At 50.2% G+C, this 27738-nt stretch overlaps 11 protein-coding genes across 11 annotated transcripts; 7 read left to right on the top strand and 4 right to left on the bottom strand.

The window, feature by feature from the left end:
• Positions 1-26: 26 nt before the first annotated feature.
• On the top strand, positions 27-1857 carry N7477_005085 (Major facilitator superfamily domain general substrate transporter; the record flags this gene model as incomplete). Its single annotated transcript, XM_056966748.1, has 8 exons — positions 27-211; positions 268-304; positions 370-498; positions 549-666; positions 734-879; positions 926-1143; positions 1205-1663; positions 1734-1857. The coding sequence occupies 8 exons, from the start codon at positions 27-29 to the stop codon at positions 1855-1857; spliced, it is 1416 nt and encodes a 471-aa protein (XP_056823529.1).
• Positions 1858-2421: 564 nt separating this feature from the next.
• Positions 2422-4360, bottom strand: N7477_005086 (uncharacterized protein; the record flags this gene model as incomplete). The annotated part of the gene is made up of 5 exons (XM_056966749.1): positions 2422-2849; positions 2930-3403; positions 3517-3926; positions 3982-4146; positions 4203-4360. 5 exons carry the CDS (start codon positions 4358-4360, stop codon positions 2422-2424), a joined length of 1635 nt encoding a protein of 544 aa, XP_056823530.1.
• A 1269-nt stretch (positions 4361-5629) lies between these two features.
• On the top strand, positions 5630-7236 carry N7477_005087 (sugar porter family MFS transporter; the record flags this gene model as incomplete). Its single annotated transcript, XM_056966750.1, has 2 exons — positions 5630-5831; positions 5882-7236. 2 exons carry the CDS (start codon positions 5630-5632, stop codon positions 7234-7236), a joined length of 1557 nt encoding a protein of 518 aa, XP_056823531.1.
• Positions 7237-7982: 746 nt separating this feature from the next.
• N7477_005088 (3-hydroxyacyl-CoA dehydrogenase family protein) lies at positions 7983-9182 on the top strand (the record flags this gene model as incomplete). The annotated part of the gene is made up of 5 exons (XM_056966751.1): positions 7983-8087; positions 8158-8343; positions 8396-8561; positions 8690-8816; positions 8879-9182. The coding sequence occupies 5 exons, from the start codon at positions 7983-7985 to the stop codon at positions 9180-9182; spliced, it is 888 nt and encodes a 295-aa protein (XP_056823532.1).
• Positions 9183-10672: 1490 nt separating this feature from the next.
• Positions 10673-11641, top strand: aspf2 (major allergen Asp F2; the record flags this gene model as incomplete). Its single annotated transcript, XM_056966752.1, has 1 exon — positions 10673-11641. The coding sequence occupies one exon, from the start codon at positions 10673-10675 to the stop codon at positions 11639-11641; it is 969 nt and encodes a 322-aa protein (XP_056823533.1).
• A 267-nt stretch (positions 11642-11908) lies between these two features.
• On the bottom strand, positions 11909-13330 carry N7477_005090 (putative aspartate aminotransferase; the record flags this gene model as incomplete). The annotated part of the gene is made up of 3 exons (XM_056966753.1): positions 11909-11973; positions 12036-12141; positions 12203-13330. The coding sequence occupies 3 exons, from the start codon at positions 13328-13330 to the stop codon at positions 11909-11911; spliced, it is 1299 nt and encodes a 432-aa protein (XP_056823534.1).
• Positions 13331-13832: 502 nt separating this feature from the next.
• Positions 13833-14966, bottom strand: N7477_005091 (putative choline kinase; the record flags this gene model as incomplete). Its single annotated transcript, XM_056966754.1, has 1 exon — positions 13833-14966. One exon carries the CDS (start codon positions 14964-14966, stop codon positions 13833-13835), a length of 1134 nt encoding a protein of 377 aa, XP_056823535.1.
• Positions 14967-16829: 1863 nt separating this feature from the next.
• Positions 16830-19081, top strand: N7477_005092 (WD40 repeat domain-containing protein; the record flags this gene model as incomplete). Its single annotated transcript, XM_056966755.1, has 2 exons — positions 16830-17586; positions 17640-19081. The coding sequence occupies 2 exons, from the start codon at positions 16830-16832 to the stop codon at positions 19079-19081; spliced, it is 2199 nt and encodes a 732-aa protein (XP_056823536.1).
• A 476-nt stretch (positions 19082-19557) lies between these two features.
• abr2 (laccase abr2) lies at positions 19558-21644 on the top strand (the record flags this gene model as incomplete). The annotated part of the gene is made up of 6 exons (XM_056966756.1): positions 19558-19746; positions 19810-19865; positions 19919-20089; positions 20209-20379; positions 20429-20551; positions 20600-21644. 6 exons carry the CDS (start codon positions 19558-19560, stop codon positions 21642-21644), a joined length of 1755 nt encoding a protein of 584 aa, XP_056823537.1.
• A 525-nt stretch (positions 21645-22169) lies between these two features.
• N7477_005094 (uncharacterized protein) lies at positions 22170-23074 on the top strand (the record flags this gene model as incomplete). The annotated part of the gene is made up of 3 exons (XM_056966757.1): positions 22170-22580; positions 22630-22863; positions 22937-23074. The coding sequence occupies 3 exons, from the start codon at positions 22170-22172 to the stop codon at positions 23072-23074; spliced, it is 783 nt and encodes a 260-aa protein (XP_056823538.1).
• Positions 23075-23486: 412 nt separating this feature from the next.
• On the bottom strand, positions 23487-27631 carry N7477_005095 (class I myosin myoA; the record flags this gene model as incomplete). The annotated part of the gene is made up of 9 exons (XM_056966758.1): positions 23487-23853; positions 23903-23906; positions 23963-24483; positions 24532-24779; positions 24825-24916; positions 24968-27148; positions 27209-27254; positions 27331-27564; positions 27629-27631. 9 exons carry the CDS (start codon positions 27629-27631, stop codon positions 23487-23489), a joined length of 3696 nt encoding a protein of 1231 aa, XP_056823539.1.
• Positions 27632-27738: the final 107 nt, after the last annotated feature.

A 27738-nucleotide genomic window follows, 5' to 3' on the forward strand; every position in this document is an offset into this window, starting at 1 on the left:
TTGATTGTTCATTATCTGAATCCACTATGTCGAAGCTTATTGTCGAGGCGATTGATCCTGTCAAGGGATCCACCGCCGATGGGAATCCACTTTCCCACCGCGAGAAGCAGATCATGAGGAAAGTGGATCTGAGGCTAATTGTAGGCGCTGCTTTAGGATATTCTGTGAATTTGATGGATCGTGGCAATATTGGAATGGCAGCCATTGGAGGGTGAGTGATAAATACCACCATTATTTTGTGTGCTTACCAGCTCACCGATCGAAAAGCATGCTCACAGATCTCAACTTTGACGGAACACGCTACGTGAGTCTACTCAAGCGGTTGGATTCTTCAAATTTTCAAGCCAACCGCTAATTGTTTTTCTGTAGTCGCTCGTTGTACTGATGTTCTTCATTACGTACGTGGTCTTCCAGCCACCCGCCACTGTTCTCATCCGCAAAATGGGCCCTCCCTACTTTCTTTCGCTCATGGTTTTCTGCTGGGGTGCTTTGATGTTGGTGAGTCTACATCAGCCCTGTGCGTTTCTTCTTCTTAAGTGTGATGATAGGGCATGGGATTTGCCAAGAAATGGGAAGAGATCCTCGCCATACGAATCCTTCTGGGTGTCTTTGCGGCTGGGTACTTCCCAGGATGCATGTATCTTCTTTCTTGCTGGTATTTGCGCTGTAGGTCTCTGTCCATCACGCCAACATATGCTTTTCGTGGGGTTGTTAACTCGCGTGAGTCAAACAGACGAGGTCCAGAAGCGCTTTGCGGTTTTCTACGGTGTGGGCTGCGTAGCATCAGCTTTGTCGGGAATACTTGCCTTTGGGTTGACAAAAATGAATGGTACTCGCGGGATTGCGGGATGGCGTTGGATATTCATTCTCGAAGGAGTGGTAAGTCGGATTCCAGTCTCAAAAAAATGGGAATCTAACCAATCAGATCAGCATTGGGCTCGGTTTTCTTGTGTACAGCCTAATTGTCGATTTCCCAGACAAAGCCTCACGGAGTCGGAGATTCCTGAATGAGGAGGAATGTGAATTCGTCGTCCAACGGATCAATTATGATCGACTGGATGCTGAGGCAGAGGAGTTCAGCCTTCGGAGATTCCTGAAGCCGGCGCTCGACATCAAAATATGGACATTTGCAATCCTGTTCTGGTGAGAGGCCCCCACCTAAGTTCGACAAGATCTTCGCTAAGTGGTTCTAATTAATGAATAGCTGTTTGACCATAAATACGTATGCCATGGCGTATTTTCTCCCCATAATCCTTTCCGACGGAATGGGGTTTGGTGTAGGAGAAGCTCAATGCCTCACAGCACCACCATGGATATTCGCAGCTCTGATGATGTTTCTGACTGCATGGTTGGGTGATAAGATCGAGCGACGTGTTCCAATTCTGCTGTTCAATGTTTGCCTTTCATTAATTGGTCTACCCATGATGGGATTTTTGAAAAGCAACTCAGCTCGATACGTCGGTGTCTTTTTGACCGTGGCCGGAGCCAATGCGAATGTGCCTGCTTGCATGGCATGGCAGGCTAATAATATTCGAGGCCAATGGACTCGCGCTTTTTCCAGTGCGACATTGATTGCCTTTGATGGTATAGGCGGTGTCATTGCCAGTTTGGTCTTCGAAAAGGATGCACCTCAATATCGACCAGGTGTTTTCACTGCTCTTGCGTACGTGGCTCCCTCTTTTGAAACTCTCTATATACCTTGCTACAATGAGTTGGTTCTAAATATTGACTAGGGCTAACGTGGTTTTTTTATTCGCTGTTGTGTCGCTTGCACTTTGGTACCGGCGTTGCAATAACCAAGCGGATCGTGGAGAGCGTATCATCGCCGGAGTGGAGGGATTTAGGTACACTATTTGAGAAGCCTCGTACAGACCTTTCAACATTCTATCAATGGAAAGAAATTTGTATCTTGATTGGCGCTTGATTCAAGGAGACGGGGTGGCACTTGGTGAATGAGAAGACATCGATTCACTGATGTTGACGCCTGATGCCTGCTCGGTGCCCGCACGCATATATCAACTACATGTCTCTGACTTATTTCTATATTTCTTCACCTTCTAATCTCGGTACTCTGAACTTGCTCCTACAAATAAGGGAGCTTTCCCTTACCACGGGAAGGCTTGTAACCTTCAGAGAAAAGGTTCGCGGCTATTATGGAAGATCTAAGCAGATAGGTCAATATACTGGATGGTGTTTCTTCATCATGTACGCGCCCAGTAAGTTTGAACTTTTTACTATTAACGAATGCGTTTCATCTCGAGCGAAGCTTTCATGCTCTCCCATACGCAGATTGTCCGCTCGCATGATACACAGATCCCAATACACAGCCACATCACGCCATCTGAGTTCACCGTGATATTTGAGATTGTAACAATGTTGGCAAAAAACCATCAGATACAAGCGATATACCAGCTCCAGCAGCTAATTATGAGACGCCAAAGCCATCCGAGCCTGCTCTGTGGCCTTACGAACTGACTTTGAGGTTTGTGGCAGCAGTTCCAAAATTTGTAACAGAGTGGACTGCATGTCTCCATACGCAGCCTGATCAACTTTCCCATCATTGAAGTCCTGTACTAACCTTTTCCATAGCAGCTGGACACTAGCCACTACGTGATGGGGGTAAGGATCAACTGCAACTAATGCAAACGGGCCGACGTTGCCTTCGCCGACCTGGTTCTTGGGTATGGTAAAGTAATTGCTCAGTCCAAATTTCAAGCAGTTGAGCAAGCAGCCCTCCGTGTCGGACCTTGTTATGAGTAATTCCTCTAGTATATCAGTCCTCGAGGCAATCTCCACGGCGTCAATTGTGATGAGAATAGCCAGATTGTGGTGTATCATCAACTCGTCTGCTCTTAGAACAATTATTAGTACTGTGGTTACCGGGAGAGTTCCTTCAGGCGCTATCGAACGCCGAAAAGAATAAACTTACACCAGCGAATCTTTGTGTATTGGGATAAGTACTGAAGCCGACGCTCACACGCAGCAAGTAATGGGCGGTAGGTGACATTGAATGTTTGGATGACGTCCGCTACACAGGTATGTGCATGATATACCGCTTCCTCGCCATGACCCTCCCGGAGCGCCTCCTTGAGAATCGTGCCCATTTTCCAAACGCGAAGCTTCCAGGCTTGTGCCGCCGCGATGATCTGATTTGCTGTTTCTTCGGTGATCAGCACCCCATTGGCTCTCCAGTCTTCGGACTGTTCATGGAATATGTTTGTGCATGTTTTGACTAGGCGCCAGCATGCTTCTGACTCCCAGCCTAGCAAGCCAGCCGAGAGAACTGATGTAGTGTTTAACGTCAGTGAAGACGAGGTGTCAAACGTCATCGCCGCCCAGTAGATCATGTTTTCAATTTTCATGAAGTCGATCCGAACCTGTTCCGGGTAGATAAGGGAGGTGTCTGATCTGATAGCAAAGAAACTTTAGAGCCATTGAATTCTAGACTTCTTTGACGAGCCCTCAGAAATCGCACTTGTTGCAACGCGGCCTGGACACAGACTTGGGCAGGTATACCGTTCTCTTCTTCCTCTTCTGGTATACCGACTGGCACCGGAACCATCGCGTATAGATATAAGCTCAGCATGGACCGATAGCATGGTCTATTCATTGACCGAGGAAGGCTCTTTCGCAAGTCTCGCCAGAGCCCCTGAATGATCGGGAGTTGTCGGATCTTTTGTGAGGTTGTAGTGAAAGTCAAAGGTAGCCATTGCGCAGAAAATGCTTGGATGGCTTGACTCAAGGTGTTATCAATTTGGTATTCTTTTGTTAATTCCTCTTGGTTCAGTGGCGGAAGATGAAGGTCATTTTCGCCTTCTTTTTCTAAGCCTTTCATCAAGTGGTCGAACCTTCTACACAGAGACGAAATGCTGACTGATAGAGATAAATCAGGATTACCGGTCGTTGAATTTCCTGATTCACCGAATCTATCACAATGTGAGTAAGTTTTGAGAAGACCATGCGCAATTCGGCATTACTTACGCAAATGGGCAGCTGTAGTTTCCGAGCCAGGATCCAAAGACGGCCTCAAAGACACCTTCATACATAGCTGATAGCCAGTCGGAAAAGTCAGAGGCCGTATGAGAGAATATCTGTGGTTCTGTCGCTCCATGCCAGCCATCATCGGTGCGAGAGTACCCAGTATTTCTACATCATATCGTCAGGAGGCTTTAGCTATTAAACATGGAATATGACCAGCTTACCCATCCATCAAATCATCCAGCGATATACTATGACGCTGTAATCCCAACTCATAGGAGACATTTGAGTGGGTATCGTTTGATGACGACGGCGATAAGAGGCGGCCCTGGTCATTCAAGGAGACAGACGATCTGTTGGCTTTGACAGAAGCATTTTTCATCCACTGCGATACGGCGATGAGGTCAGCTAGGTTCTTAAAGAGTTGATGCCAGGAGTCAGGAATGAGCTTAAGGGTGTACGATACCTGAAAAGTGCAATTTTTGTTCCGGTATGCACAACGGCTGCAAGTCTCGATCGCTTGCCCTGACTTGGTGCGCTTTCTGAAAGCATCACAGCGAACACGCGAGGTTCGGCAGGCATCGCAGCTAGAAAATTGTTTTCGACGGGGAGCAAGATCACTGTGCGTCATGGTAGCGCCAACTGTGCACTTGGAGAGTGCGGGTCCGAGGAACAGGATAGAATTGATTTTGGCGGGCCCAACCCCCGCGTTTCGCAGCCGAAATACGAACGGCGGTAAATGAGGGGGGTTTTGACATTTCGAGGGTCCAGCCTCACCCTTAGCGAAAGCTTAGCGCTCATAATGGAAGCCGGGCAGTGCTTTTGTAAAAGCCCAAATCTTGGTCGCCAACGTACGGCATCGCTTCTCGACTCACGTGGTTAAACACGGTAATGCGGCATAGCCACGAACGTTTCTTTCAATTTAGTCCATCATAGATACCAAGGAGTATTGGACGAGAGAGCTGAGCTTTGACACGACATCTTACTCTCAAATTGACTGTTGGTGAACACGGAGCAACCGAAGGGATGGTAGAGCCATTACTCATCTTCGGGTCCATCATAACCACTCGATAAAGGGAAAGAGTGAGCTCTACAGTAGCCATTGCTTCGAACGGTTCTCAAAAATGTCGGCATAATCTCTGCTTTGCTTCAACGAAGAATTTCAGAAGGTGCACCCCGGGATCCACACTCCGGATCCGATGATACATCCACCTGGCGTCGGTTCTAGCGCCTCTCGAGAGGTCAGGGGTTATTCTATAGGTATGAGACCACGACGAATATTAAGTGCTACTACCCGATCAAAATCCGGGGTTCGGATCCGCAATCCCCATCCCCATCCCCATCCCCATCCTCCCCCGTCTTCCCCTCCCTCTTTTCCTCAGTGTAACTAATGCCGGCCGCCACATCTGCAACTCGAGCCGGATCCGAGGGAGTAGTGTGACAATCGCGGGGATCAAGTGTGCGGAGTGGACATGCCTAAGCACCGTACTCGGATCTGGGGTTGAGCAATCATGTAAGTGCTGAAAGCCGACCTTCAGAGAGCTTAGCCTGGCGTGAAAATCATCCTTAAATGGGCCGGTCTGCTTGACCCGGATGATTACTGTCCTGTCTCCGGGTCTCTTTCCCTAAGTTCAGACCTTTCACATTCATCATGCCGCGTTTCTTCGGCCTTCGCGGCTCAAAGCTGCACTTGGCCATCTGGATGGAGGCTTGCTTCGCCGTCGTCATCTTCGGCTACAATCAGGCCAGTGCTGGTGGCGTGCTTGGCGATCCGACCTTTAACCTCCAATTTCCCCAGTTGAATACCATTTCTACCTCTGGATCTCTTCAGAAGTACAATGCCAGAATTCAAGGTGAGTCTAGGGCGAAGAGGCCCCCTGGAAAACCGCGCTGATCGAGCCAGGAACCGTTGTCGCCTTGTATACTTTGTTTGGTGTATTTGGCGCTCTGGGATGCACTTTCCTGGGAGATAGGCTAGGTCGTCGAAGAACCATATTCTTCGCTAGTGTTGTACAGGGTATTGGAGCTATACTTCAAGCCTCGTCCTTCGCCTTTGGCCAGTTAATCGCGGGAAGGATTGTGCTCGGTCTGGGCACGGGTGGTATCATTGCGACAGTCTCGGTCTGGCAGTCAGAGGTGTCCAAAGCTGAAAACCGTGGTGAGCACGTTTCTGCTTTTGGAATCTTTTGCGGCTCGGGTCTTGCTCTAGCCTTATGGGTTGCATTTGGAATGTCCTACACACAGCCCAGTTCTGTCTCGTGGCGATTCACCCTGATATTCACTCTGGTCCTATCGATCATGGTGTGCTCGTTTATCTTCTTCTTGCCTGAGAGCCCTCGATGGCTCTGCAAGGTCAATCGCTGGGAAGAGGCCAGAGAAATCTTGGGGCTGCTCTACGATATCGAGCCCCACAGCGAGACGGTCAACAAAGAGATTGAGAGCATCCAGATCTCTCTTGAACGTGCCCGGAAGACCGATTTAGGCGCTATGTTCAAGATGGGCCCCCAAAGGACCTTCCACCGTGTGGTCCTCGCCGCTGTCGCTCAAATTTTCTTGCAAATGACCGGTGTCAATTCAATTGCATACTACGCGCCAAGTATCTACCAGGAGCAGCTTCACTTCAGCCATACAACTTCTGCGATTTTAGCTGCAGCGTCACAGCTAGTCATGGTGCTCGGAGCTTTCTGCTGCTCATACACCGTAGATCGCTTTGGTCGTCGAAAGCTCATGATCCTTAGCGCTTCAGCCATGTCGATCTGTTTTGCGTGCCTCGCAGGCCTGACATCACAAGCGAATAATCCGGCTGCATTGAAAGCGGCTGTGTTTTTCCTATATCTCTACTTCTTTGTTTATGTTCTCGGCTTTTTGGGCCTGCCGTTCCTCTATGCCTCAGAAATCGCCCCGACGCATCTTCGGGCAGCCACGTGTGGTCTCTCCACTGCAGTCTCCTGGCTTTTCAACTTTCTGGTCGCTGAGGTCACGCCTGTGGCATTTACCGACATTGGCTGGAAATACTTCATTGTCTACTGCTGCCTCAACGCTGCATTTGTGCCCACGATCTATTTTTTCTTCCCAGAGACGGCCGGTCGGTCGCTTGAAGAGATTGATACAGTCTTCGAGGCCACAACTTCAATCTTCGATGCCGTGTCTGTAGCCAACAAGCTGCCTAGGCGTGACTACGGTGCGTTCCTTCGGGAGGAGAAGGGTGAAACCCATAGCGAACAGAAGAGTGCAGAGGTTGCTCATGTCGAGGCCTGATGGCGCGGTAAAGCGTCTAAATTACTGGAAATTTAATGCAGGGGGCGCTCGGTACCGATCAGTCTGAGAGCCACGGCTGTTGCTTAGTGGACATTTGTATGCTCGATTTAAAATAGTTCAATACGAAGACTTCCTTGGCCCACAATTACATGATCAGATGTGCTACAGTAGAGCCTACGTGAAGTAACTTGATCCTTCTTTTCTGAGACGAGTATGTGGACAATCATAATGAGGAAGCATGGAGGCTGTCTGGTCTTAGCCCGTCGACTTTTACCTCCCTTTGCTGACTCGAACTATTATGCACACCACTCATCTCGGGCAATATGCCATCCCACTTTACATCTTCAGTATGCCCTGTGATCCCATGAGGCAACAATCCGGTTTCAACGGAAAAGAGGAGCTTCCGCCAAGTGTGGGTTCCCTGACCAATGTTTGCGCATAATCCACCTCGGATCCGATGTGGAGCAGGGTCCGTGAACTTCCCCAAATTAGGTGACAACGTGCCATTCGGAACCGAGAGGAAGTGGATGACTGAGCTATTGACTGGGCCTAATTCGACAAACACTACAATATCAAGATTTTCTAGGACGATGAATGAGTACCACTTTTTGGCGATCAGTCACCTTCCAAGTGCGTACCGAGGTCACGACCCGAATCTCTGCTATAATTACCAACACTGCCCCTTCTCAGTAAATTGTATTGAGCGAACAATTATTCTTCGAGAACGAAGCGGGTCATTTCCAGAGATGAACGGCGAGATGATTGGAAATCAAAGTGGTGGTAAACATCAACCACAAGGGTCGGTAGTGATTATCGGAGCCGGGACTCAGGGGAGACGGCTGGCTTATATGGTAAAACTTCCAGTCACTCCGATCCCCCCTATGTTCAAAGAGCTAATCAATGGATCTTCGGTCGCTTCAGTGGTCAAGAAGGGGAGGTCCTGTTACTCTTATTGATCTTCAACAACAGCAACTCGAGGATGGGTTGAAGTACGTACAGAAACTACGAGCTGAAGCAAATGACCCTCTAGGGTCTTGGGGCGAGATTACAATCTCTCACCCCTCCTCTCTGGAGTCCTCGCTGCAGGATGCGTGGCTAGTCATTGAGGTATATTCACCGATCACCGAAGATTGTCATGGTCATCACTAAACGAAGATAGTGCGTGCCCGAGAGACTGCCGCTCAAGCAAAAGGTCCTCACACAGATTGATTCACTTGCTCCAGAAAAGGTCATAATTGCCTCGAACTCCAGCAGCTATGGAATCAATGAGATTCTAGTTGGTCTCAACTTGAAGCACATTAATCGAGTTCTGAGTGCGCACTGCTGTATGTGAAAGGAACCCCCAAATCCGTGTCTAACAATCGCTGAACGAGACCCAGACTGGCCTCCGGAGACGACGGGTATGTGCAAATTAGAAATTGTGGAAAGAAGTTCACATGCTGAACCCTTATAGCTATCGAGATCATGGGTCACGGTGAGACCGACGAGTCACTCATCTCGCTGGTATTGGATCAATGCAAAGTCCATGGATTCTCTCCATTCCATGTGAGACAACCATCAATTGGTTACATCTACAATAGGTACAGTGGTATCGGACTAATTGTTGTGTGAGATTTCTAATGCTAACAACCCACCTGCGAAGAATATGGGCTGCGATCAAGCGAGAAACCCTGCTCGCACTCTCTGAAGGCGTATGTACGCCTCGGGAAGTCGATGCAATTTTCAAGGATGTCCTGAAAACACCAAAGGGGCCGTGCGAGATAATGGACGTTGTTGGCCTGGATGTCGTACTTGATATCGAGAACCACTACGCCGACACACGGAGCGGGGTCCCGCCTGAGCCGCGAGACTATCTCCAAAAGATGATTCAAGAAGGAAGCTTAGGCGTGAAGAGCGGCCATGGATTCTATGATTATCAGGATACAAACGAAAAGGCGCACTCATGATTGTCCGATGATGATTGAGATCGGCCTAATTGATAAAGAGGTCTGTGTAACCCGTTGCCTGAAGCGTATAGATCCCAAACCTGAATCGCCACCAACGTGATCCAAGGAAATCCAGACATTATGTGAATGCCACAAAGCAAATTATGTTCTACATAGACCTCGTACAGCACTAGGAAAACATGACAAAAAAATGAGATCGTAAGCGTCAGCTACATAGTCATAGGGCTCACATGCTCCAAGGGTGATACTCCAAGCGCAAACACTCTACGCTATACAAAGGCTGATCATCTTATAGTACTAAGACATTGTTAGCTGCTGATACTCCATATTGGAGGACCCATGCGGTGGTAGCTTACATCAAACTGTCCCCAAAGGACTTCGATGTCTTGCGGTAGACTAATGTCGAGAGGCTTAGAGACATTGCGGCCCTTTGGCTGACCTATCCAGCTCGCAGTTGGGTTTGTGGCATTCAAACTGGGACGCATCGCATGAATTCCACGTCTACAGGTGATAAAGGTGAATCCTCTGAGTTTGATGTATCGAATGTCGATTACCGCTTGCTCTCCTGGTAGCCGGTATCCAAAATGACGTTCAAGGTTTGCATATCTTCACTCACAAGCTCAACCCCATGATAAAGGTATTCACACCTTCACGTAAGATGGAGACGGTCAAGCTTATGAAACCGCTTTCTAGTCCAAAAGGTTGAACAAAAGAGAAATATTCTCCGAGAAAGGTTTGCTTTAAAGTGCGATCGTCATCACCCATGCACTGTCTGTTTTACAATAAAGCTCAATATGACACTCCTCCCAGTTTTATTTTTGCGATGAAGGAAATGTCTCGAAGGTAATCTCTTCTTTTGGTGTTGTTATCATCGAACAGCACTTTCTAAGCCAAAATTTATATAGCCATCTTCGCGGTGGCTCCCAGAGGTTTCCGTCCGATCTTTCGATTTTTTGCCGTGACTGTACATATAAGTCGCCAATTTTCACTTCCGTGATCTCTTGGGTCTCCACTAGGCAATTGAAAAATCCAGTATCCATTGATCCGAAATCTGGATTCCCAGAATGGTTGAAATTGGAACACACTTGGAAAAGAGGCTGTGTGATGGTCGCACCACCAAGGTGCCCCAAGGCCAAGAGTATACCGCTCGTCTAGCTTGCTGCCTTCGTCATATGTCAATTCCTCCGGCGCACAGCCACTCGTTCGTTTGATATTTTTTCCTCAAGGTACTTGCTTCCATTACCTCTATCCCCTGGGCGCAATTCCTCCGCTCTTGGCCCTTGGAATTAATGAGAACCGTCTGCCCTGCTCGACGGCCATTGGTATAAAAATTGGTGGGACGGGATTGACAAGATAATACACCCATAACTGCGCTCGCAGGGTCCTTTCTTGGCTCTTGGCACCACTCTGTATCGAAGGCGAGAAGACGAGTATTTACGCTCATCTTCGCAATCGAAATGGACGTAGAAAACTTCTTTTCAATAATGAACATGTTTCGTCCTATCCTCTTCTTTGCAGCTTTGGCAGCTGCGCTACCTGCTCCAGGTCGAACTGGGGAAAATACGTCTCCGCCCTTCAGTCAGACAGCAGTCACACCTTGGAATGCAGGTGCTGTCAATGAATTTCCTATTCACTCGAGTTGTAACGCAACTCAGCGTCGGCAGATAGCTCTGGGCTTGAATGAGGCAGTTTCGCTAGCTGAGCATGCGAAATCTCACATCTTACGATGGCGTAATGAAAGCCACATCTACCGGAAGTATTTTGGCAACAGCCCCTCTATGAAATCGATTGGTGCCTTTGACATCGTGGTCAATGGCGACAAGAAAGATGTTCTATTTCGCTGTGACAACCCTGACGGAAACTGTGACCTTGAAGGTATGAAAACCTGCTCTTTGAAAAGAAAACAGAATTCACATGCTGATCGGGTTCATCTGTCGACAGGATATGCAGGACACTGGCGAGGTGAAAATGCAACTGATGAGACTGTGATTTGCGACCTGAGTTACGAGACCCGTCGATCTCTTTCCACCATGTGTGCTTTGGGGTACACCGTTTCTGGCTCCGAGACCAATACATTCTGGGCGTCTGATCTTCTTCATCGCCTGTATCATGTTCCGGCTATAGGACAAGCCTGGATCGAACATTTTGCGGACGGATACGAAGAGGTCATCGACCTAGCGACGTCGAATGCCAGTTTGTCAACACATGACTCGGAGACACTTCAATACTTTGCACTGGAGGCTTATGCGTATGACATTGCTGTTCCAGGCGCAGGATGTCCGGGCACCCAGCAAAAACATCAGGACAGCGACTCCGATGAGCCCGATGCCGGTGCCAATGCAGATCAGGTATCGAGCGCATCGACTGCCACTGAGTCGCCTTCGACGACGTCTGATGCGCCTGCTGTAAGCAATGACCTTTTTCCATCGAGTTCTAAGAAATCGGATGCTGACCAATAAAGCACTGCCATTCACACGATGGGGGAGAGCTCCATTGTACTTAGTTCTAAAGAAGTTGAACCGAGGAGTGGAAGACGGTGTGAAACCAAATTCAAATCAGATCTACCTATTCTGTTCAATTGAGAATGATGATCACTAGTAAATGTGACCACTTTGAAATCTCTATTTTCTCTATCTGCTACTGTGATATGTAATCATGCCCACTTGATGTACTAGGTACGGCCAAGCGGACATGACGCTCTTGGCCACAGCTGCGGGACCGGCCCTTTAATCCACTGTGCGCACGACTTCATCAATTGCCTTGGCAACGTACTGAACATTGGTCTCATTCACTAAGTCGTATTATCAGCGTATGATCGGGAAAGATATTTGCCACTTTATTGGAGAGACTTACACCCCGAGATAGAGATCCGGCCAGACCTGAGCATGTAGATATGATGCTTTTCTGTAATGGCACTGACTTGACTCGGAGTCAAGCCGATGTAGGTAAACATGCCGATCTGACATGATATTAGTCAGGTCCCTGAAAATAAGGTCTGCTGAGCGATCGGTGGATCGTACCTGATTGATGATATGATTCCAGTCTCCGGGTGTGCTCAATTTGACCAATTCGTCGAAAAGTGCATGCCTCATTTGCAGGATTCTCTCACTCATCGTTGTGAGGTCTTCTAGCCACTTTTTCCGCAGTTCTTTGCTTCCAAGCACAGTCTTGACTATTTCTGCGCCATGCCTTGGCGCCATAGAATACTCCCCACGGACCAACTGACATAAATTCCCTAGCAGGTTTGAGGAAACGTCCTTCGGCGCTTTTGAAGAGAGTGCCACGTGTAGAGCACCCACTCGCTGGCCGTATAATCCGAAATTCTTCGAAAATGACTGCGCGACACAAAACTCGACCTGGTCCAGATCATGGAAAAAGTGCCGCACGGCCCAAGCGTCTTTCTTCGCGTCACCGGAAGCGAACCCTTGGTAGGCCAGGTCGAAGAAGGGGATGATACCTTTTTCTTTACATAGTTGAGCTAGCAGTTTCCATTGACTTTTTGAAGGGTCGGCACCGGTAGGATTATGGGCGCATGCATGCAAAATCACCACGTCATTGGCCTTCGCATGTGTAGACAGTGTGCGGAATGTTCCATCGAAGTCGAAAGCCTTGGATGTGGAGTCGTAGTAGGGATATTCCTTCTTTGGCACACCTGCGAGGTCCCAGATCATGTAGTGGTTGGCCCATGTAGGCTTCGGAATCCACACGCACCCCGGTCGAATGTTTCGGGCTAGAAGTTCCGCACCGAGTCGGTTCGCTCCCGTCCCTAACACGGTTTGAATAGATACGACCCGCTCTCGGAGTCGTTCGGCATCGTGCATCGAGCTTTCTTCATAGTCGTCAAATCCGAAAACTAGATCGGCCGCTAGTGAGAGAAAGTCTGTGTCCCCTTGAATTGCCAGGTATTCATGTCTGTGGATATCGCTGGCCTGGAAAAGCGCCTTTTCGGCCTCTTGAACTACTCGTAGGGGCCATGGATTGCCATCAGAATCCCGGTACACTCCAATTCCCAGATTGACCTTTTGCGGGTTACAATCTTGCTTGTATGCAGCATTCACTGCAAAAGGCCCGTCGGGCGGTTGTTCAGGAAGGGTTGAAAACATCGAACCCACCCGCACCTTGGTTGGAGCTTCTGAGATTGATCCCATGGTAAGATAGTGTTTAGAAGGTGTGATTCGAAGCTTCGACACTACTTGCAATACTCTTTTCAATCGCGATTGAGGAAAATCTTACAATTATATATTCTGCGGCTCAAAGCGGACGATGCCATCACCACTATCTCAAGATACCCGGGCCTTTCAACTTACCCGCCTCCAGCCGCCCACTGCCGCTTAGTTTCATAGCCGGCACAAATCATGATTGGCGCTCCGGACGAACAACCGTAGGATGAAGGACTAAGTAGTAGGCGCTTGAGGTTTTCATGAAGCGAGTCACAAGAGCTGAAGATAACAGAAGCTTGTTAGAATGCAGAGGTTGTAGTCTCTAGGCAGAAACTTCTGCCTGACTGAGATTATTGAGTCACCGTCGCTTGTTGCTCTACGAGTAATTCGAGTACTGGTGCGAGGTGGACTTCAGCGTCACTACCTACGGATTCAAATGGAAGGGAAAGACTCAAGTATTTGGGATAATGCTACACTAGCCAGGATTCACTTAGCTTCCCAGGCCAAGCTTGTTGTACTGACTGACAAACTCTTCAAACAGTTTGTTGAGCCCCAGGAGGCTCAGCGGGTCTTTGTCGTTATCCTGATCCATGAAACAGAGCATATTATGGATATCAAACGTAATAGCCAGCATAAAACCTAGCTCGGATTCGACAAAGACCTGTTCCCCTGTATCTGAGTCCCCAGTCGTCTCGTTCCATTGCTTTGCATATTCCTCGCAAAAGTGTCTCTTCTCATCCTCGGTGTAAGGTCGGCAGTTGGCAATTTGGCTCTCCTTGTCAAACCACTTGAACATCTTTTGCATGAAGTGCCCCCCAATGTCGATCGCTCGGTAATTCTGAAAGACGAATTCGAAATCTATGAAAACGACTTTGCTTTCTCCTTGTTGGAAGTTATTCTTCACCATCACATTCATGAACTGAACATCGTGTATGCACCATCCCTTTTTTGCTCCGATAGATTCCAACCTCTCTGTGACTCGCTTTATCTTAGACACAAAGTCATAATCAATAAGCTCGTCCAGAGGAACGCCTCCTTCCTGGGCTAGCTTTTTTAACTTGTCCATCTTATGATACTTTGTAAGCTCTTCGGTAATTGTATCATAATATAGTTGAATAGGTTTCTTCTCTCGTTGTGTTGCCATGGCGTGGAAAATGGCATACCCTCGTGCGATATCGGCTCGGATATCTGCGTCTTCCACATCTTCTGGCTCCAAGTTGCGTGCATCCAAGAACTCGTCAATCCTTCCGAAAGCACCGTCCTGTGTCTGGAAGAGACCGTAGAGCTTAGCACCATGACCTGAATGACCGTAATCATAGCATAGGCGTGCCTCTTCATGCTTATTGGGAACCAAGTGCTTGAAAACCGCAATTTCTCCATCAAGTTCACCGTTGATCTTGAGGAACACCTTGAGAGGTTCTGAATGTGTTTCATCCTTCGAAGATGGTCGTTCAACTATGCAATTTGTGTTTGCATATCCGGTTTTGTATGTGACATTGAGCGTGTCCGGATCAACGCTGGGCCATTCCTTGGTGAAAAAGGTGCTGATGATGTCCTTGATCATAACGTTTGTCAGTGAGCCATCCTTTGGGATAATCACTGGAACGCTTTTGCAGGTTGCCATGTTGTCTGTCCTCTCGAGAAAATGTTGGATGATTCGGCTTGATTTTGGGAATTTGGGTATTACGGGATGAAGTATAGCACATAAGAGATGGATTAGCTAATTTCACGAGGGGTAGAACGAGGCTTGAAATTGTTATAGATGCATGGAAAGGGCATGCTTTGATCGTGAGTCATTCGCTGTCTTCATGAGTCATCCACCGAGTCTAAGAAAACCCCTAGTGTATTTTTGGATGAGGACAGAGTTGGAGTGGGGTCAATCACTAGTACTGCTAGATGAAGATGGTATGGATGTCTCATTCTGCGTATTGCAGCTTTCTCTGCACACTCAACCTCATCTGCCAAGTTCTTAGTATTGACTGCGCCTGGGTAGTCTCATACTTGAACAATTTGCTGTTGGTTTCCCATCATTGAAATGGTTTGATGAATTGGATTGGATATTCCATGTTAGGTAGCCACGGCTTATTTTCTCGGGCGTAGTTCAGAACTACCTTAATGATACATTGAGATAGAGTAGAAAGAGTCTTTGCAAGGTAATTAGCAGCTTGTCTCGAAAGAGGTGACTGGGGTAAAAAAGTCCTTATGCACCATTGAAATGATTTCCTTGTTAACCTCAAAAGCGGCAAGAGAAAGGCGCCAGAAGGGAAAAGCCCAGAAATGACAGGGAAGATGCGCTGCATATGCAGAGACTCCCAATAGAGCTGACCTACAGGGGCTTCGGATCATACACATCAATTTCTTGTATTCTGTCACTATGTTAAACTATCCCCTCCTAACTTCTTTCTCCTAACTTCCTTTCCCCTGGATTTCCTAGTTGGTCTAGATGCGTGTGAAGGCTGACTAAATCCGGAGTTCCGGGACCTCGGGGAACCTTGGAAAGGGCAACTTGGGCACCAACCCAATCCCTCGACGTCTCATCACATCTACAGCTACTTTCAATGTCCCTCCAACTCCAACTCTCTCAAGAACCCTGAAAGTGCTCACCTCTACTGTGCTCTGCCCTGCACCGCACTGCCACTCATACGGGTGAAGCGCCGGCTGTGCTTGGCCACTCCCCCCCCACTTCTCGCTCCCCTTTCGTCATCTCGCATCCCGCTTATCAGCCTCGCTTTGATCCTAGAATCAGATCACCGATCTGCTCTACACGTTGCTGCGCTCGAGCGTCTCGGGGTGCTGACACCGCGCTAGCCCCAAAAAACGGTCTACCCGTGTTCAGTCCCATCACCTTCCCCCTTCGGGTTTTTATGGGCCCACAGGCAGACACGGAGGTCCTCCCATCTCTCAGACGGTTCGTAGGTTGAACTTAACTCCCCCTCCCCCTCATCGCAACGCCTCTGCGCTCTGATTTCACCGACGCCAACCGCGTTTCGAAGCATTGCTGTTCTGCCTGCAGCTACGACATTACCTTTGGAGCGCCGGCCCACGCGGAGACTTGCGAGTCAGCTGCGACGCCGACCGTTCAACTTCACACGAGGATCTTGCATCCCTCACCACGGACAAAGATCCCGCGCTGCCCTCACAACCCCTGCCACCAATCACACATGATATATGGCCTTTCTTGGTGCCTTGAATTTGAACTCGCCTCGTGCCTAGCATCTTCGTCGCAATCGACGAGCTTCTTGGCTGTGCGCTCTTTCTCCCGTTAGTCGACATTTTCCTCCGGCGGGACTGAGCTTCCCTATGAAGGGCGATGAGCAGGGGCAACGACTTACTCACTTTCGATTTTACCTTTCGGACGGATTATCCCAGCGTACGTCATGGGTCATGTGAACTCTCGAGGTCAACGGCTTATCCCGGGGATATGAATAGTTCTTCGTCAGATACCTTCAGAGGCGGGTCACCTGCTTTTGGTGATGACGCTTCTGCCATGAACTTGGACATTATGAGTGCCAATACGCTTGCTCCGACTAGAAATTTTGTGGCTTCCGAGGAAGACCAACGCTTACACAATGTTGGAGTTGCGGCTCTCGCCGCTGTCGCGCAGTATCCCGGCGCCGTCAATGAGGAGAGCGGCTCCTTGCTGACGAACGAGGTGGTCCATGCCATGACCGGCGGCGCGTTGCGGACTTTTCAGGATGATAGCCCCCAGTTTCCAAATTCGAGGTGGATGGACTATGCGGCTTCTTTCGTCCGAGAGAGTGTGCCTGCCGAGCCAGTGATCTTCTCGCCTGGACCGCATATTGTTAGCGAAGCTAGTGACTTGAATATGGCCATCTCCGTGCAGCAACTGATTGAGCGCGCCGCTCCTTCGCATGATATCGCGACCGCCGTGAGCGATTGTTATAGTGAAGATGACGACATGTCAAGAGATAATGCCCTCGATTTTGAACATGTCTTTGAAGGGGACCACAAATCGCCATTGACCGATCCAGATGACGACCTGGAAAATCTGATTCAATTTTACCCGGACGAGGAAGAATTCTATCATTGGCGACATACAACATACACTCGCGCTGGTTCTCCTGGGATGAATGAGGTCAACCTTGACGAGTTTTACGCCACTGTCAACTACAGTGCGACAAACCCGAGCTTGCCGCAAACGCCTGCGAACCCGGGACCGGGCCCATTTCCTCCAAGCGAAGACCAGCCTGAAGTGCATCCTGAGACTATCGTTCACACAGCTAGTATGTCGCATTTCCATCCGGCTGAAGTTAAGGCAGTGTGCTAACTGACATAGCTTACGAACGAAATTTGACCGTCGACGAGTTTATTCAACGCTGGATGATCCAAACCAATCTCATATACGATGGGTTCCACGCCGAAAGCAGACCTCCTGCACAGATACGCCCACTCGCCAAGATGATGGGTTGGAAACCCGCATTGGATATCGAACGACCGTCTAACCTTAAGCGCGATTTCTATGATCTCCAACAAATTCCGTGGAGAGAGATTCTCAAAGTGAAGCGTTCGACCGCTCGTCACCTTCGTGATACTTGGTACACCTCATATCACAATCTCGATTACACGCGCATGGGGGGCGCGGAGCGGCTTCCTGCAGATGAAACTTACTTCCGCGAGAAAGCAATGCACACTGCGCACACAGCATCTATTGAGCATTTCCAGCTCCGCAATTTGATGTCGGTGCCCTCTTACAATACTGTCCATTTCGCCAGTCGATCCAAGGTCCAGGCGTGGACTCCGCAAATTGACGAATTGCGCTGTCTCATTGACCTTTCCCGGCCATGCCCAGAATCAGGATTTCTCAACGCGGTCAAGATATCCAGCATGAAGTCAGCGTACGGCCTCACCATGGCAGGCGGGTTTTGTGGCGAGTACGCATTACGCTCCTCCAACGCAGAAGGCTCTGGCGCCAAAGGCCTCGTTACGCCCGACTTCAACGACGGCATTACCAACCACGTCGATATTATCCCTAGCCGCACCGGCCCCTCTCCCATTTGCGTCTTCGCCTCCAATGACAGACATCTCCGCGTCCTTGACTGTGAAACCAACATTTTCCTCTCCGACCAAGAACTTTCCCGCCCGATCAACTGTACCGCCACATCCCCAGATAGTCGCCTTCGCGTTGTGATCGGTGACTCCCCAGAAGCATGGGTCATTGAAGCCGACACAGGCCGGCCTGTGCACCCACTCCGCGGCCACCGCGATTTCGGTTTCGCTTGCGCTTGGTCGCCCGACATGCGCCACATCGCCACAAGCAACCAAGACAAAACGCTCATCATCTGGGACGCACGTACCTGGAAACCTCTGGAAACCATTGACTCCGATGTTGCCGGCTATCGCTCCCTCCGCTTTTCCCCGGTTGGCGGTGGCCCCCGCACTCTCCTTTGCTGCGAACCCGCGGACCGTATCTCCATCGTCGACGCCCAGCTCTTCCAAAGTCGCCAAGTCCACGATTTCTTCGGCGAGATCGGCGGTGCTGATTATGCGCCCGATGGCGGGTGCGTCTGGGTTGCGAACACCGATCCCCATTTTGGCGGGTTCATGCAGTATGAGCGCTGCCAATGGGGCAGCTCATTCGGGTTAACTGATCTACCAAATGAGTGGTTGCGCGAGAATGAGTTGGATGGAGATGACAGGTGTGTCTTGAGTGAAAGGGAGCGTCGCTTGAGATTCTTGCGCAATTTGTCGGATGAGCAGCACGATGCGTTCATTCTTTAGCTTTCTTATTTCTATTTTGCATCTGATACCCTGGGCTTGGTGTTGTTGGCTGTCTTACACTCCCGTCTTCCTCTTTTCTATCTTTTTTTTTATTCGAGGCATTTTGTATAAAGTCTACTACCCTCCCACCTTTTTTTTCGATTTGTTTCATTCCAGTGCCTAGGTTTCCCACTTGGTAGTGCCTGAAAACAGGTCGAGCATTTGCACCTATTACCGAAACCAGCCATTGGAGCCGCCCTTGGTTCGTCGGCTTGAAACCCGAACCCTTGGAAGCTCCATTCCAATGACGGAGCAGAGGTTGACGTATGGACCATGCTGTTCCCGATTCGGGACTTTTCGAGACTCCTGGAATGTAAACAATCGAACCCGCAGCTTCCCTTGCGTCACAGGTATGCGCCTGGAAACCGGACCTTACATAAATTTCCCACCAGGGCCACATCAATTCTTGCCAACCACCGACTCTTCGACTCTTCGACATGGTGCGCGTCAAATGGCTAATTCCGCTCGTGGAGCTCATTGCACTCGTTCAGGCCGCTCAGGTCCAATTCTCGTTGGACCTTACGTGGCAACGGGGTGCTCCAAATGGCATGGAGAGGGACATGATCTTTGTTAATGATCAATTCCCGGGTCCAGCTTTGGTGTTTGATGAGGGAGATGAAGTAACGGTTTGTTTTTGTCTCTCCGTGAGCCCTGAATGGGGCATTATGGATGGTGGCTAATTTAAAAAGATTGATGTTACGAATCATATGCCGTTTAATACGTCGATTCATTTCCATGGAATTGAGTTCGTTAGTCCTTTCTCCGATGTTTTGTGCCTGGCTAATGGCCTGCTTCTAGGCAAAAGGGAACGCCCTGGTCTGATGGTGTCTCTGGACTGTCGCAGTGGGCGATCTTGCCTGGTGCCACCTATCGATACAAGTGGGTAGCTAATACCTATGGTACATACTGGTATCATTCCCATGATATGTCTAGAATCATGGATGGCTTGTACGGGCCTATTCGGATTCGGTAAGTCTATTCCTGACTTGAATCGTCACGGAGGGTCCCTCCAGTTTGTGCGAGCATATAAATGGCAATCCACAATGCGGGATATCTCCTCTTCGGTGGACCTTCTAACGCCGTTATAGACCATCTGCCGATCGAGAGACGCCATTCTCCATGATATCTGATGATCCCGATGACATTGAGGCCATGACTAAAGCGCAGGAAAACGCCGAGCTGGTGATACTCTCCGACTGGGACCACTTGACATCCGATGCATACATGGATGCCTTGAAATACTCCGGCTATGACATCTTGTAAGCACTGCATGCGTGCTCTCTCGGATAGCGATACTGACTATACCAGTTGCTCAGATAGTGTGCTTGTTAATGGCAGAGGATCAATCTATTGCAAATCCTCGGAAGAACTGACTGCTCTGCAACCGCCACAAGTCCGAGCAGTCATCACCGACCCACTGACTGACAGAGGGTAAGCTTTTTCTGTTCGTGCTTGTTCTATCGGTCTAACAGAAAGCAGATGTGATCCATTCATGCGTGTAGTTCAAGGCGACTGGGAACACCACCCCGAAGCCCTGCCTGGTGGTCTGAACTCGGGCTGTGAACCTAGCGTCGGCCCCATGACCGGCTTCACGGTCGATCCTGAGGCCAAATGGGCAAGTTTCAACTTCATCAGCGCGGCCGGTCTCAAGGCCCTTGCTGTGTCGATCGATGAACATCCCATGTACGTCTACGAGGTCGACGGTCGCTACATCGAGCCCCAGCTCGCGCATTCAATTCCCATCTACAATGGCGAGCGGTACTCCGTCATGATCAAGCTAGATAAAGAACATGCGAGCTATACGATGCGCGTTGCCGGCAATGGTAATCAGGTTATCTCTGGCTATGCCAACGTGACATACGAGGGTTGCGAGAGTAATCCGCGCGAATCGATCCCGTACATCGATTACGGCGGTGTCAACACCACGGCCGATGTGATCACGCTTGACACTCATCACCTTCCCCCGTATCCTCCCATCCTGCCAGCCGCCAAGGCGAATGATTTCCATCTCCTGACTCTTGGACGCATCAATTCATCTTGGGAGTGGACTTTGGATGGAACAACCTTCCTCCCGGCCGACCTCGCTGTCATAGAACCCGCTCTTTACAACCGGAAGGCGCCGGGCTTGGACTCATCTCTCAAGATTGAGACGATGAATGATACCTGGGTGGATATCGTCTTCCAGCTTGCCATTCCGGAGCCGACGAAGCTCCAGCCGCCGCACCCTATGCACAAGCATTCCAACAAGGCTTTCTTGATCGGATCCGGCATGGGTAACTTCAACTGGAGCTCTGTTGACGAGGCTCTGCAAGAGTCAACGGCGGACTTCTTGGAGACTCCGGTTTATCGCGATACTTTCGTTACTGCGCCGAACGGTGTCGCCTGGCTGGCGATCCGATACCATGTTGAGAATCCTGGAGCCTTCTTGTTGCACTGCCATATGGAAACCCATCTTCATACGGGAATGGGCATGGTTCTGCTCGATGGCGTTGATGCCTGGCCTGAGGTCCCGCACGGGCCGTAATGTTGTATCGAAGTCTAAATACCCCTGACTAATTACTAATTGCCTAATATACGCCTCAGAGAAGGCTATTGTATCTAATATTTGAAATACGAAACTATTGGAGCTAAATATGGAGGTGGCGTAGTGCCCAGTTCCCAACAGCGCTAGAGGGAGGCAAAACATGAGCTCGGATGTAAATTCCACATCCTTGTTGATCAATCTACGCGCAAGTCTACGAGGTGACACTCTGTTCTGCACCTATGCCTCATGTAGGTGGCTCAGCATGACTCGCACCATCTGTACGCCACTCTAGACAATTCTATACACACAGCCCCGTAGCCAAAAAAAAAAAAAAAAAAAAAACAAGCAATCGACCCGATCTGAAGTGGGACCAGCTCAGCTCAGCCCCGCCCCGATCGAGCCAAATCATAGGTAGCTAAAACTACCCCTCCATAATAGACAAACCCCCAACCCCCCTCATCTCACTTCTTTTCCTTGTTCTTTCTTTCTTCCATCCATCTAGCCGTATCCATCGATCTATCCACAATGTCCTACAACGAATACAATTCCAACAACGACCGGTCCGAGTACGGCGGCGGCGGCCGAGGCGGAGACAACTACTACGACCAGTCCAACGACTTCTCGGGCCGCAACCAGGGCCAGGGCTATGGCCGTGAAGAGCAGGGCCAAAGCTATGGCCGCAATGAAGGCCAGGGATACGGCCGCAACGAAGGTCAGGGATACGGTGGTCGCGAGGAGCAGGGTCAGGGCTATGGCCGTGAGGAGGGCCAAGGCTACGGCAACCAAGGCCACCACGGCCACCAGGATCAAGGCCAGCAAGAGTACCGCGACACGCGCTACCAAGGCTCAGAGCCCTACTCCGGCGGTGACGACTTCTCCGCCGCCGCCCAACACGCCTCGCACCACGACAGCGGCAACAGCGACCTCTTCTCCAATGCGCTCTCTTTCATCCAGGGCCGCGCTTCATCCGCTAGCTCGGGGGGAGCTCGACGAGCAGCATGCCGTGCAGGCCCACCAGGCTATGTACAATGGTGGCAATGATGAGGGCCAGACTCATGACTCGAGCACTGTTGGTGCGGGTGCTGCTGTGCAGGCCTTGAAGATGTTTACGGGTGGCGGAAGCAGTGATGGCGGTATGGATAAGAATAAGTTGATAGGGATGGCAATGGCTCAGGCTGGAAAGCTGTGGGATGAGAAGTCTAACAATGGAGCTAACATGGTGAGTTTTTCCCGAGCTGTTTGTGGATGGATTCAGGTGGAGGGTGTTTTGCTAATGCGGGTTATATTCTCAGTCCGGTGACAAGCAGTCTGCTATCAACAATGCTGCCGAGATGGCTTTGAAGATGTACATGAAGAGTGGTGGTGGTGGTATTGGTGGTACGGGTGGTGCCAGTGGCTTGATGAGCCTGGCCAGCAAGTTCCTGTCCTAGATTGGACTCGGTGCCATGACTTCTATGCCTAACCATCTCAACGCCTGTCCCATCGATCTGATTTAAATGGCAGAACGGTAGCTGAAACATAATGCATTTGCATGTGACGGAATAACAATCCATGAAACCAATGAATTTGAGAACGGTGTGTATATCAAAATTTCTTTAACACTGTTTTAAAACCCATGTAAAAAGTGAAAACGGTAGAACCGCCAGCACCATGATCCAACAAGTAAAATGACTCAAATGAACCTATCATCATCATCAAACCCATACTGAATGCACATGCCGTGGGTCTCTTTTGGAAACAAACGAAGAGAGAAAAATAAAAAGCAAAAAGGGACTAGTAACGCTAAGCGCAGAAACGGAACAACTACCGACTTGCGCATCTATCCTTACCCCCCGGGTGTATCTACCACTCGTCATCATCGTCATGCTTCCCTTGCATGGCACTCTGCCGCGCGCGTAAAGCTTCCGCAAGACCACCTGCTAGACTGGCGTTCGAGACACTGTTTGGTGTGCCGCGTCCGCTGGCTCCGGATGAGTCGCCCGAGTTCATGCTCACAGCGCTGTCGCGGGGTGCAGGAGGAGGTGCAGGCTTGCGGCCGGCCACATTGGGTCGCTTGGCCGGAGGTGCGGGAGGGGCAGGCTTGGATTTCGCGGCGGCGACGCTGGCTGCGCCGTTGGGGACGGGGCTGGGGGGTTGCGCGAGGTGCAGCTGGGGGAGGCGGAGGGGTGGGTTTGGGTGGAGGAGCGGTCGCTTGTTCCTCAAGATAAGCCTCGGGAGTCCAGCCTTGAGCAGAGGTTGTGGTGTTCATGCATAGCCACCAGCCTGGATCTGTTAGAGTTTGATTCTTTGATACTGAGGGGTTTTCTATGCTAACTTACCATTTCCTTCCTTGGAGACGATCTGCAAGATCTCGCCGGTTCGGATGGACAGCTCATTCGCCCGGTCGCTGTTGAAATCATACAGGACCTTGGCAGTGGGCTTCTTCGAGGCAGCAGGTGCAGTCGGGGGAGGAGGGGGTGGGGCTCTCACAGAGCCCGAAGACTGGTTGCGAGTGTGTGCGGCAGCAACATTCGCAACAGGTTGAGGGACAATGCGCGGTTGAGCGGCAGGCTTGGGCGTGGACTGCGGCAAGGGCTGAGCGGCAGGGGGAGGTTTTCGGGCAGCAGCAGACAGCTTCGACGGTCCACCACCAGGACCACCCGGTCGAAGGAGCTTGCCTGAGGTGACAGGTCGGGCAGCCACTTGCCTGGAACGAGGAGTGGGCTTAGACACAGAGCTGGCAGGTTCGCCGGCGCTAGTGTGGATTGTACTGCTCTTGTAGGAGTCGACATTGCCAGCCTGGGGGTCCTTCACAGCCTTGACACGGGCCAGCTTGCCGGGCTTCTTGTTGTACTCGATACTAAAGCTTGTTAATACTTGAAGTCCTAGACATTGGGACTGTACTCACCTTTCGCCAACCTTGAGGTTCAATGAACCGCGAAGGGCATTCGACAAATGGGTGAAGAACTCAGTCTTGAAGACACAGGTGAGCAAAGGATCGGGCTCCTGAGCACCGACGACCAGCGAGAACCAGTCATCTTTTAGGTTAGACGTGCTGACAGCCTTAATGGCGCCGATCGGGATGGTGCGTTCAGATGAAATGACAAGCTGGTTGTTGACAATGCTTTGGGCTACAATATAGACATGACGGTTGGTCTGGGCAAGTTAGCAAAGTCCAACAATGATGGGCAATAGACCTACCAGGACAAGAATGCGAGGTGCCAGTTTACTAGAACGACCGAACTTGGATATCAAGACCTCGCCACGACAAGAGAAGAGAAGTTCCTCGGAGCCTGTTGCAAAGGATTAGTTGAAGAACACAATGAAGACGCATAATGGCTTACTGTTAATGTTCGCGCCATTGCGAATCATCTGACCGGGTCCGCCATCGTTGGCCACACCGAGATAGTCACCTAGGAAGCGCCGGGATCCGAGAAGACTCATCCTCCGACGTTCCTTGCGGTTCTGAAGGACTTTGTGTCCCTGGTCGCGTAGCTTGATGAATTCCATTCCTCCGGTCATACGGCGCCAGAAGCGCTGAATCCGGATAGCACACTCAATGCGGTACCGTAGGTAGTTGCGCCAAGCACGCTGAATACGAATAGCCATGTTATGCCAATACTTGTCGCGCATGGCCTCAAGTGCGAAGAGGGTCTCAGGAGTTTTGACAAAGACCTTGGAAATACCCATCTGGTATTCCTCGGCGGGTATACTGGTATCCTTCAGAATCTGCCTGGCGCCAGACTCCGAATCGCCAGTCCAGGTGTAGTCACCAGCATAGGAGGTCTTTGGTGACAGCAAATAGAATCGCTCGACGAACTTATCGAAGCTCTGACGGTATGCAAAACCGGCACGCCTAATGCGTACGTTCTCTTGCAGACCCAGGTACTTGATCTGATGCAGGACATTGCCCTCATTGTATTCCTTAGGAGCCTTGTTGTCGTTGGGTTTGATGGTTCGGATGTATGAAGGCTGTGCCTTCATCAAAGTAGCAACAAGGTCGTTGGCGGATGCCTTGATCTTGTCACCGGCAGTGGGAGGGCGTCGTTTGTCGTCCTGGTTAACCTGGTTGGGGAAGAGTGTGTGAACGAACTCGTTGCTGCTAGATCCGGCCAAGTTCAGCAAGTCCTTTAGCAACTGATCCTTGTTCTTGTCCGTCATTCCTTCGACTGCATAGCTCACGTCACCGGCATAATGCTTGATAATGAACTGGCCCTGGCGACCTTCGAAGTTGGGGTTCTGAGCAAGGAAGTTCAACCTTCCAACGAAGGTGCTGTCGGCCGCTCCAGAATCAGCATGCGCAGTTGCGCAAGCATCGTTCAGCGCAGCGAAAACACCAGGAGGTCGCTTGTCCTCGATCAATGAGCACACCACCTTGTTATCGAAATACTTAATTGGGGTCCACTTGATCTGCTCGCGAGCATACTCATCCTGCTCTGCCTTCAGAGTCAGCTGAATAAAGATCTGCTGCAGCTTCTCATTGACATAGTTGATGCAGAGCTGCTCGAATGAGTTTTTCTCGAAAATTTCGAATCCGTAAATATCCAGGATACCGATTGAGTTGGCAATAGAGCTCTTGGCAGTCAGAGACTGGTTGACGCGCCCGACAATCCAGTCGAACAGATTGAAGTAAATCGCCTTGGCCATAGCATCCCGAACAGCCGAAGCCTGAACAGTGTTGAGCGGAACCTCGTAGATGGAGCCCCGGCGACCTCCGCGCGAGGTCTCCATTAGTCGAAATGTAAAGGCCTTGTTGACTTGGGCAGAGTCCACCTCCATCAGGTATGCGACGAAGTCCACCACGGACTGATCTGCAATAGACGCATTGCCCGAATCATCCTCGCTAAACTGAACGTTACCGATCCACAAGATAGCCGCCAACATGCGGAAAACGTTATCCTGCTCCGCCTCGGTCATACCAATCATCTTCATCGCATCAAGTGTATCCTGGAATTCGGCTACATCATCGACTCCAGGCACATCGAAACACTTGGATCGGCTTGTATAGAGGTAGGATTGCGGCTGTTGGACACCGAAATTATCGCGGTACTTCTGCGGCGCGCCCTTGGTGAATTGGTAGAAAATATGAAAGTTTCGCTCGTTCATAATTTGGCCCACGACACGGGTCTTCTCCAATAGATAGTTCGTGATGTTGGCACCCACCGGCTCACCATTGGCGTTGAACTCCAGCTCCAGGTACTTGCCGAATCGTGACGAATTGTTGTTGCGCAAAGTCTTGGCATTACCGAAGGACTCCAGTAGAGGGTTTGTAGCAAGCACCATGTCCTTGGTCTGTTGAATTGACGAGTCGCTGCCGCCGGAAACGCTCGCGATGTATTGCATGATCCGCTTAGCGGCCTCCGTCTTTCCAGCACCAGACTCTCCCGAAATAATCACGCATTGATTGTCCTTGTAGGATTTCATGTTGTAGTATGACGACTCGGCGACTCCGAAAACATGGGGAGGGACTTCGAGGCGGTTCTTGCCGCGGTAGGAGTCGAGTACCTTATCAGTGTAAATGCCCACTAGTAAGTCGCAAATTAGTGAGCTGATCCACGACTTGCGACGTCGCTGATACCACTTACAGTCTTGGAATGGGTTGACAGACACCAACACATGTCCGATATAGGTCTGTATGACATCGTTAGCCCGTGTCCTGGTCCGCGCACCGCAATCCCGCAGTCCGCATGCGACGGCGCTCCCTTACATAAATTTCGCCATGTTGGAAGCGAAGTTTCAAGTTCTCGTTAATGGCCTCATTGGAGATCTTGCTGAGCAGGGTGAGGTCGGACACACCGATCTCCTTCTTCTTGGAGGTCTCGAATGTGGCCTTCTTGATCTGACCCTTGCCAGTCTGACGGCCGTCACCGACGTCGCCGACTGCTTTGTTGCGCCCGAAGCGACTCTTCTTCTCCCCGCCTACGGGGCGTCGTGATTGACCCTAGAATCGCACGAGGGGTGGTCAGTCTCTCCCCGCTCGGATCGTTCTTGGGGCGTTGACTCACCATGTTTTGTCGACCTCTGTGTGTCTCGCGCCCAGGCGATATGAGGTAGACCAAGTGTAAACGAAGGCAGGCCTGGACAGGTAATTGGAATGACTAGATGTCAATCTCAC

The sequence above is a fragment of the Penicillium maclennaniae genome (assembly GCF_028827695.1).
Source record: "Penicillium maclennaniae strain IBT 15551 chromosome Unknown utg000004l:1.0-3007600.0:1.0-3009580.0, whole genome shotgun sequence".
Lineage (NCBI taxonomy): Eukaryota > Fungi > Ascomycota > Eurotiomycetes > Eurotiales > Aspergillaceae > Penicillium > Penicillium maclennaniae.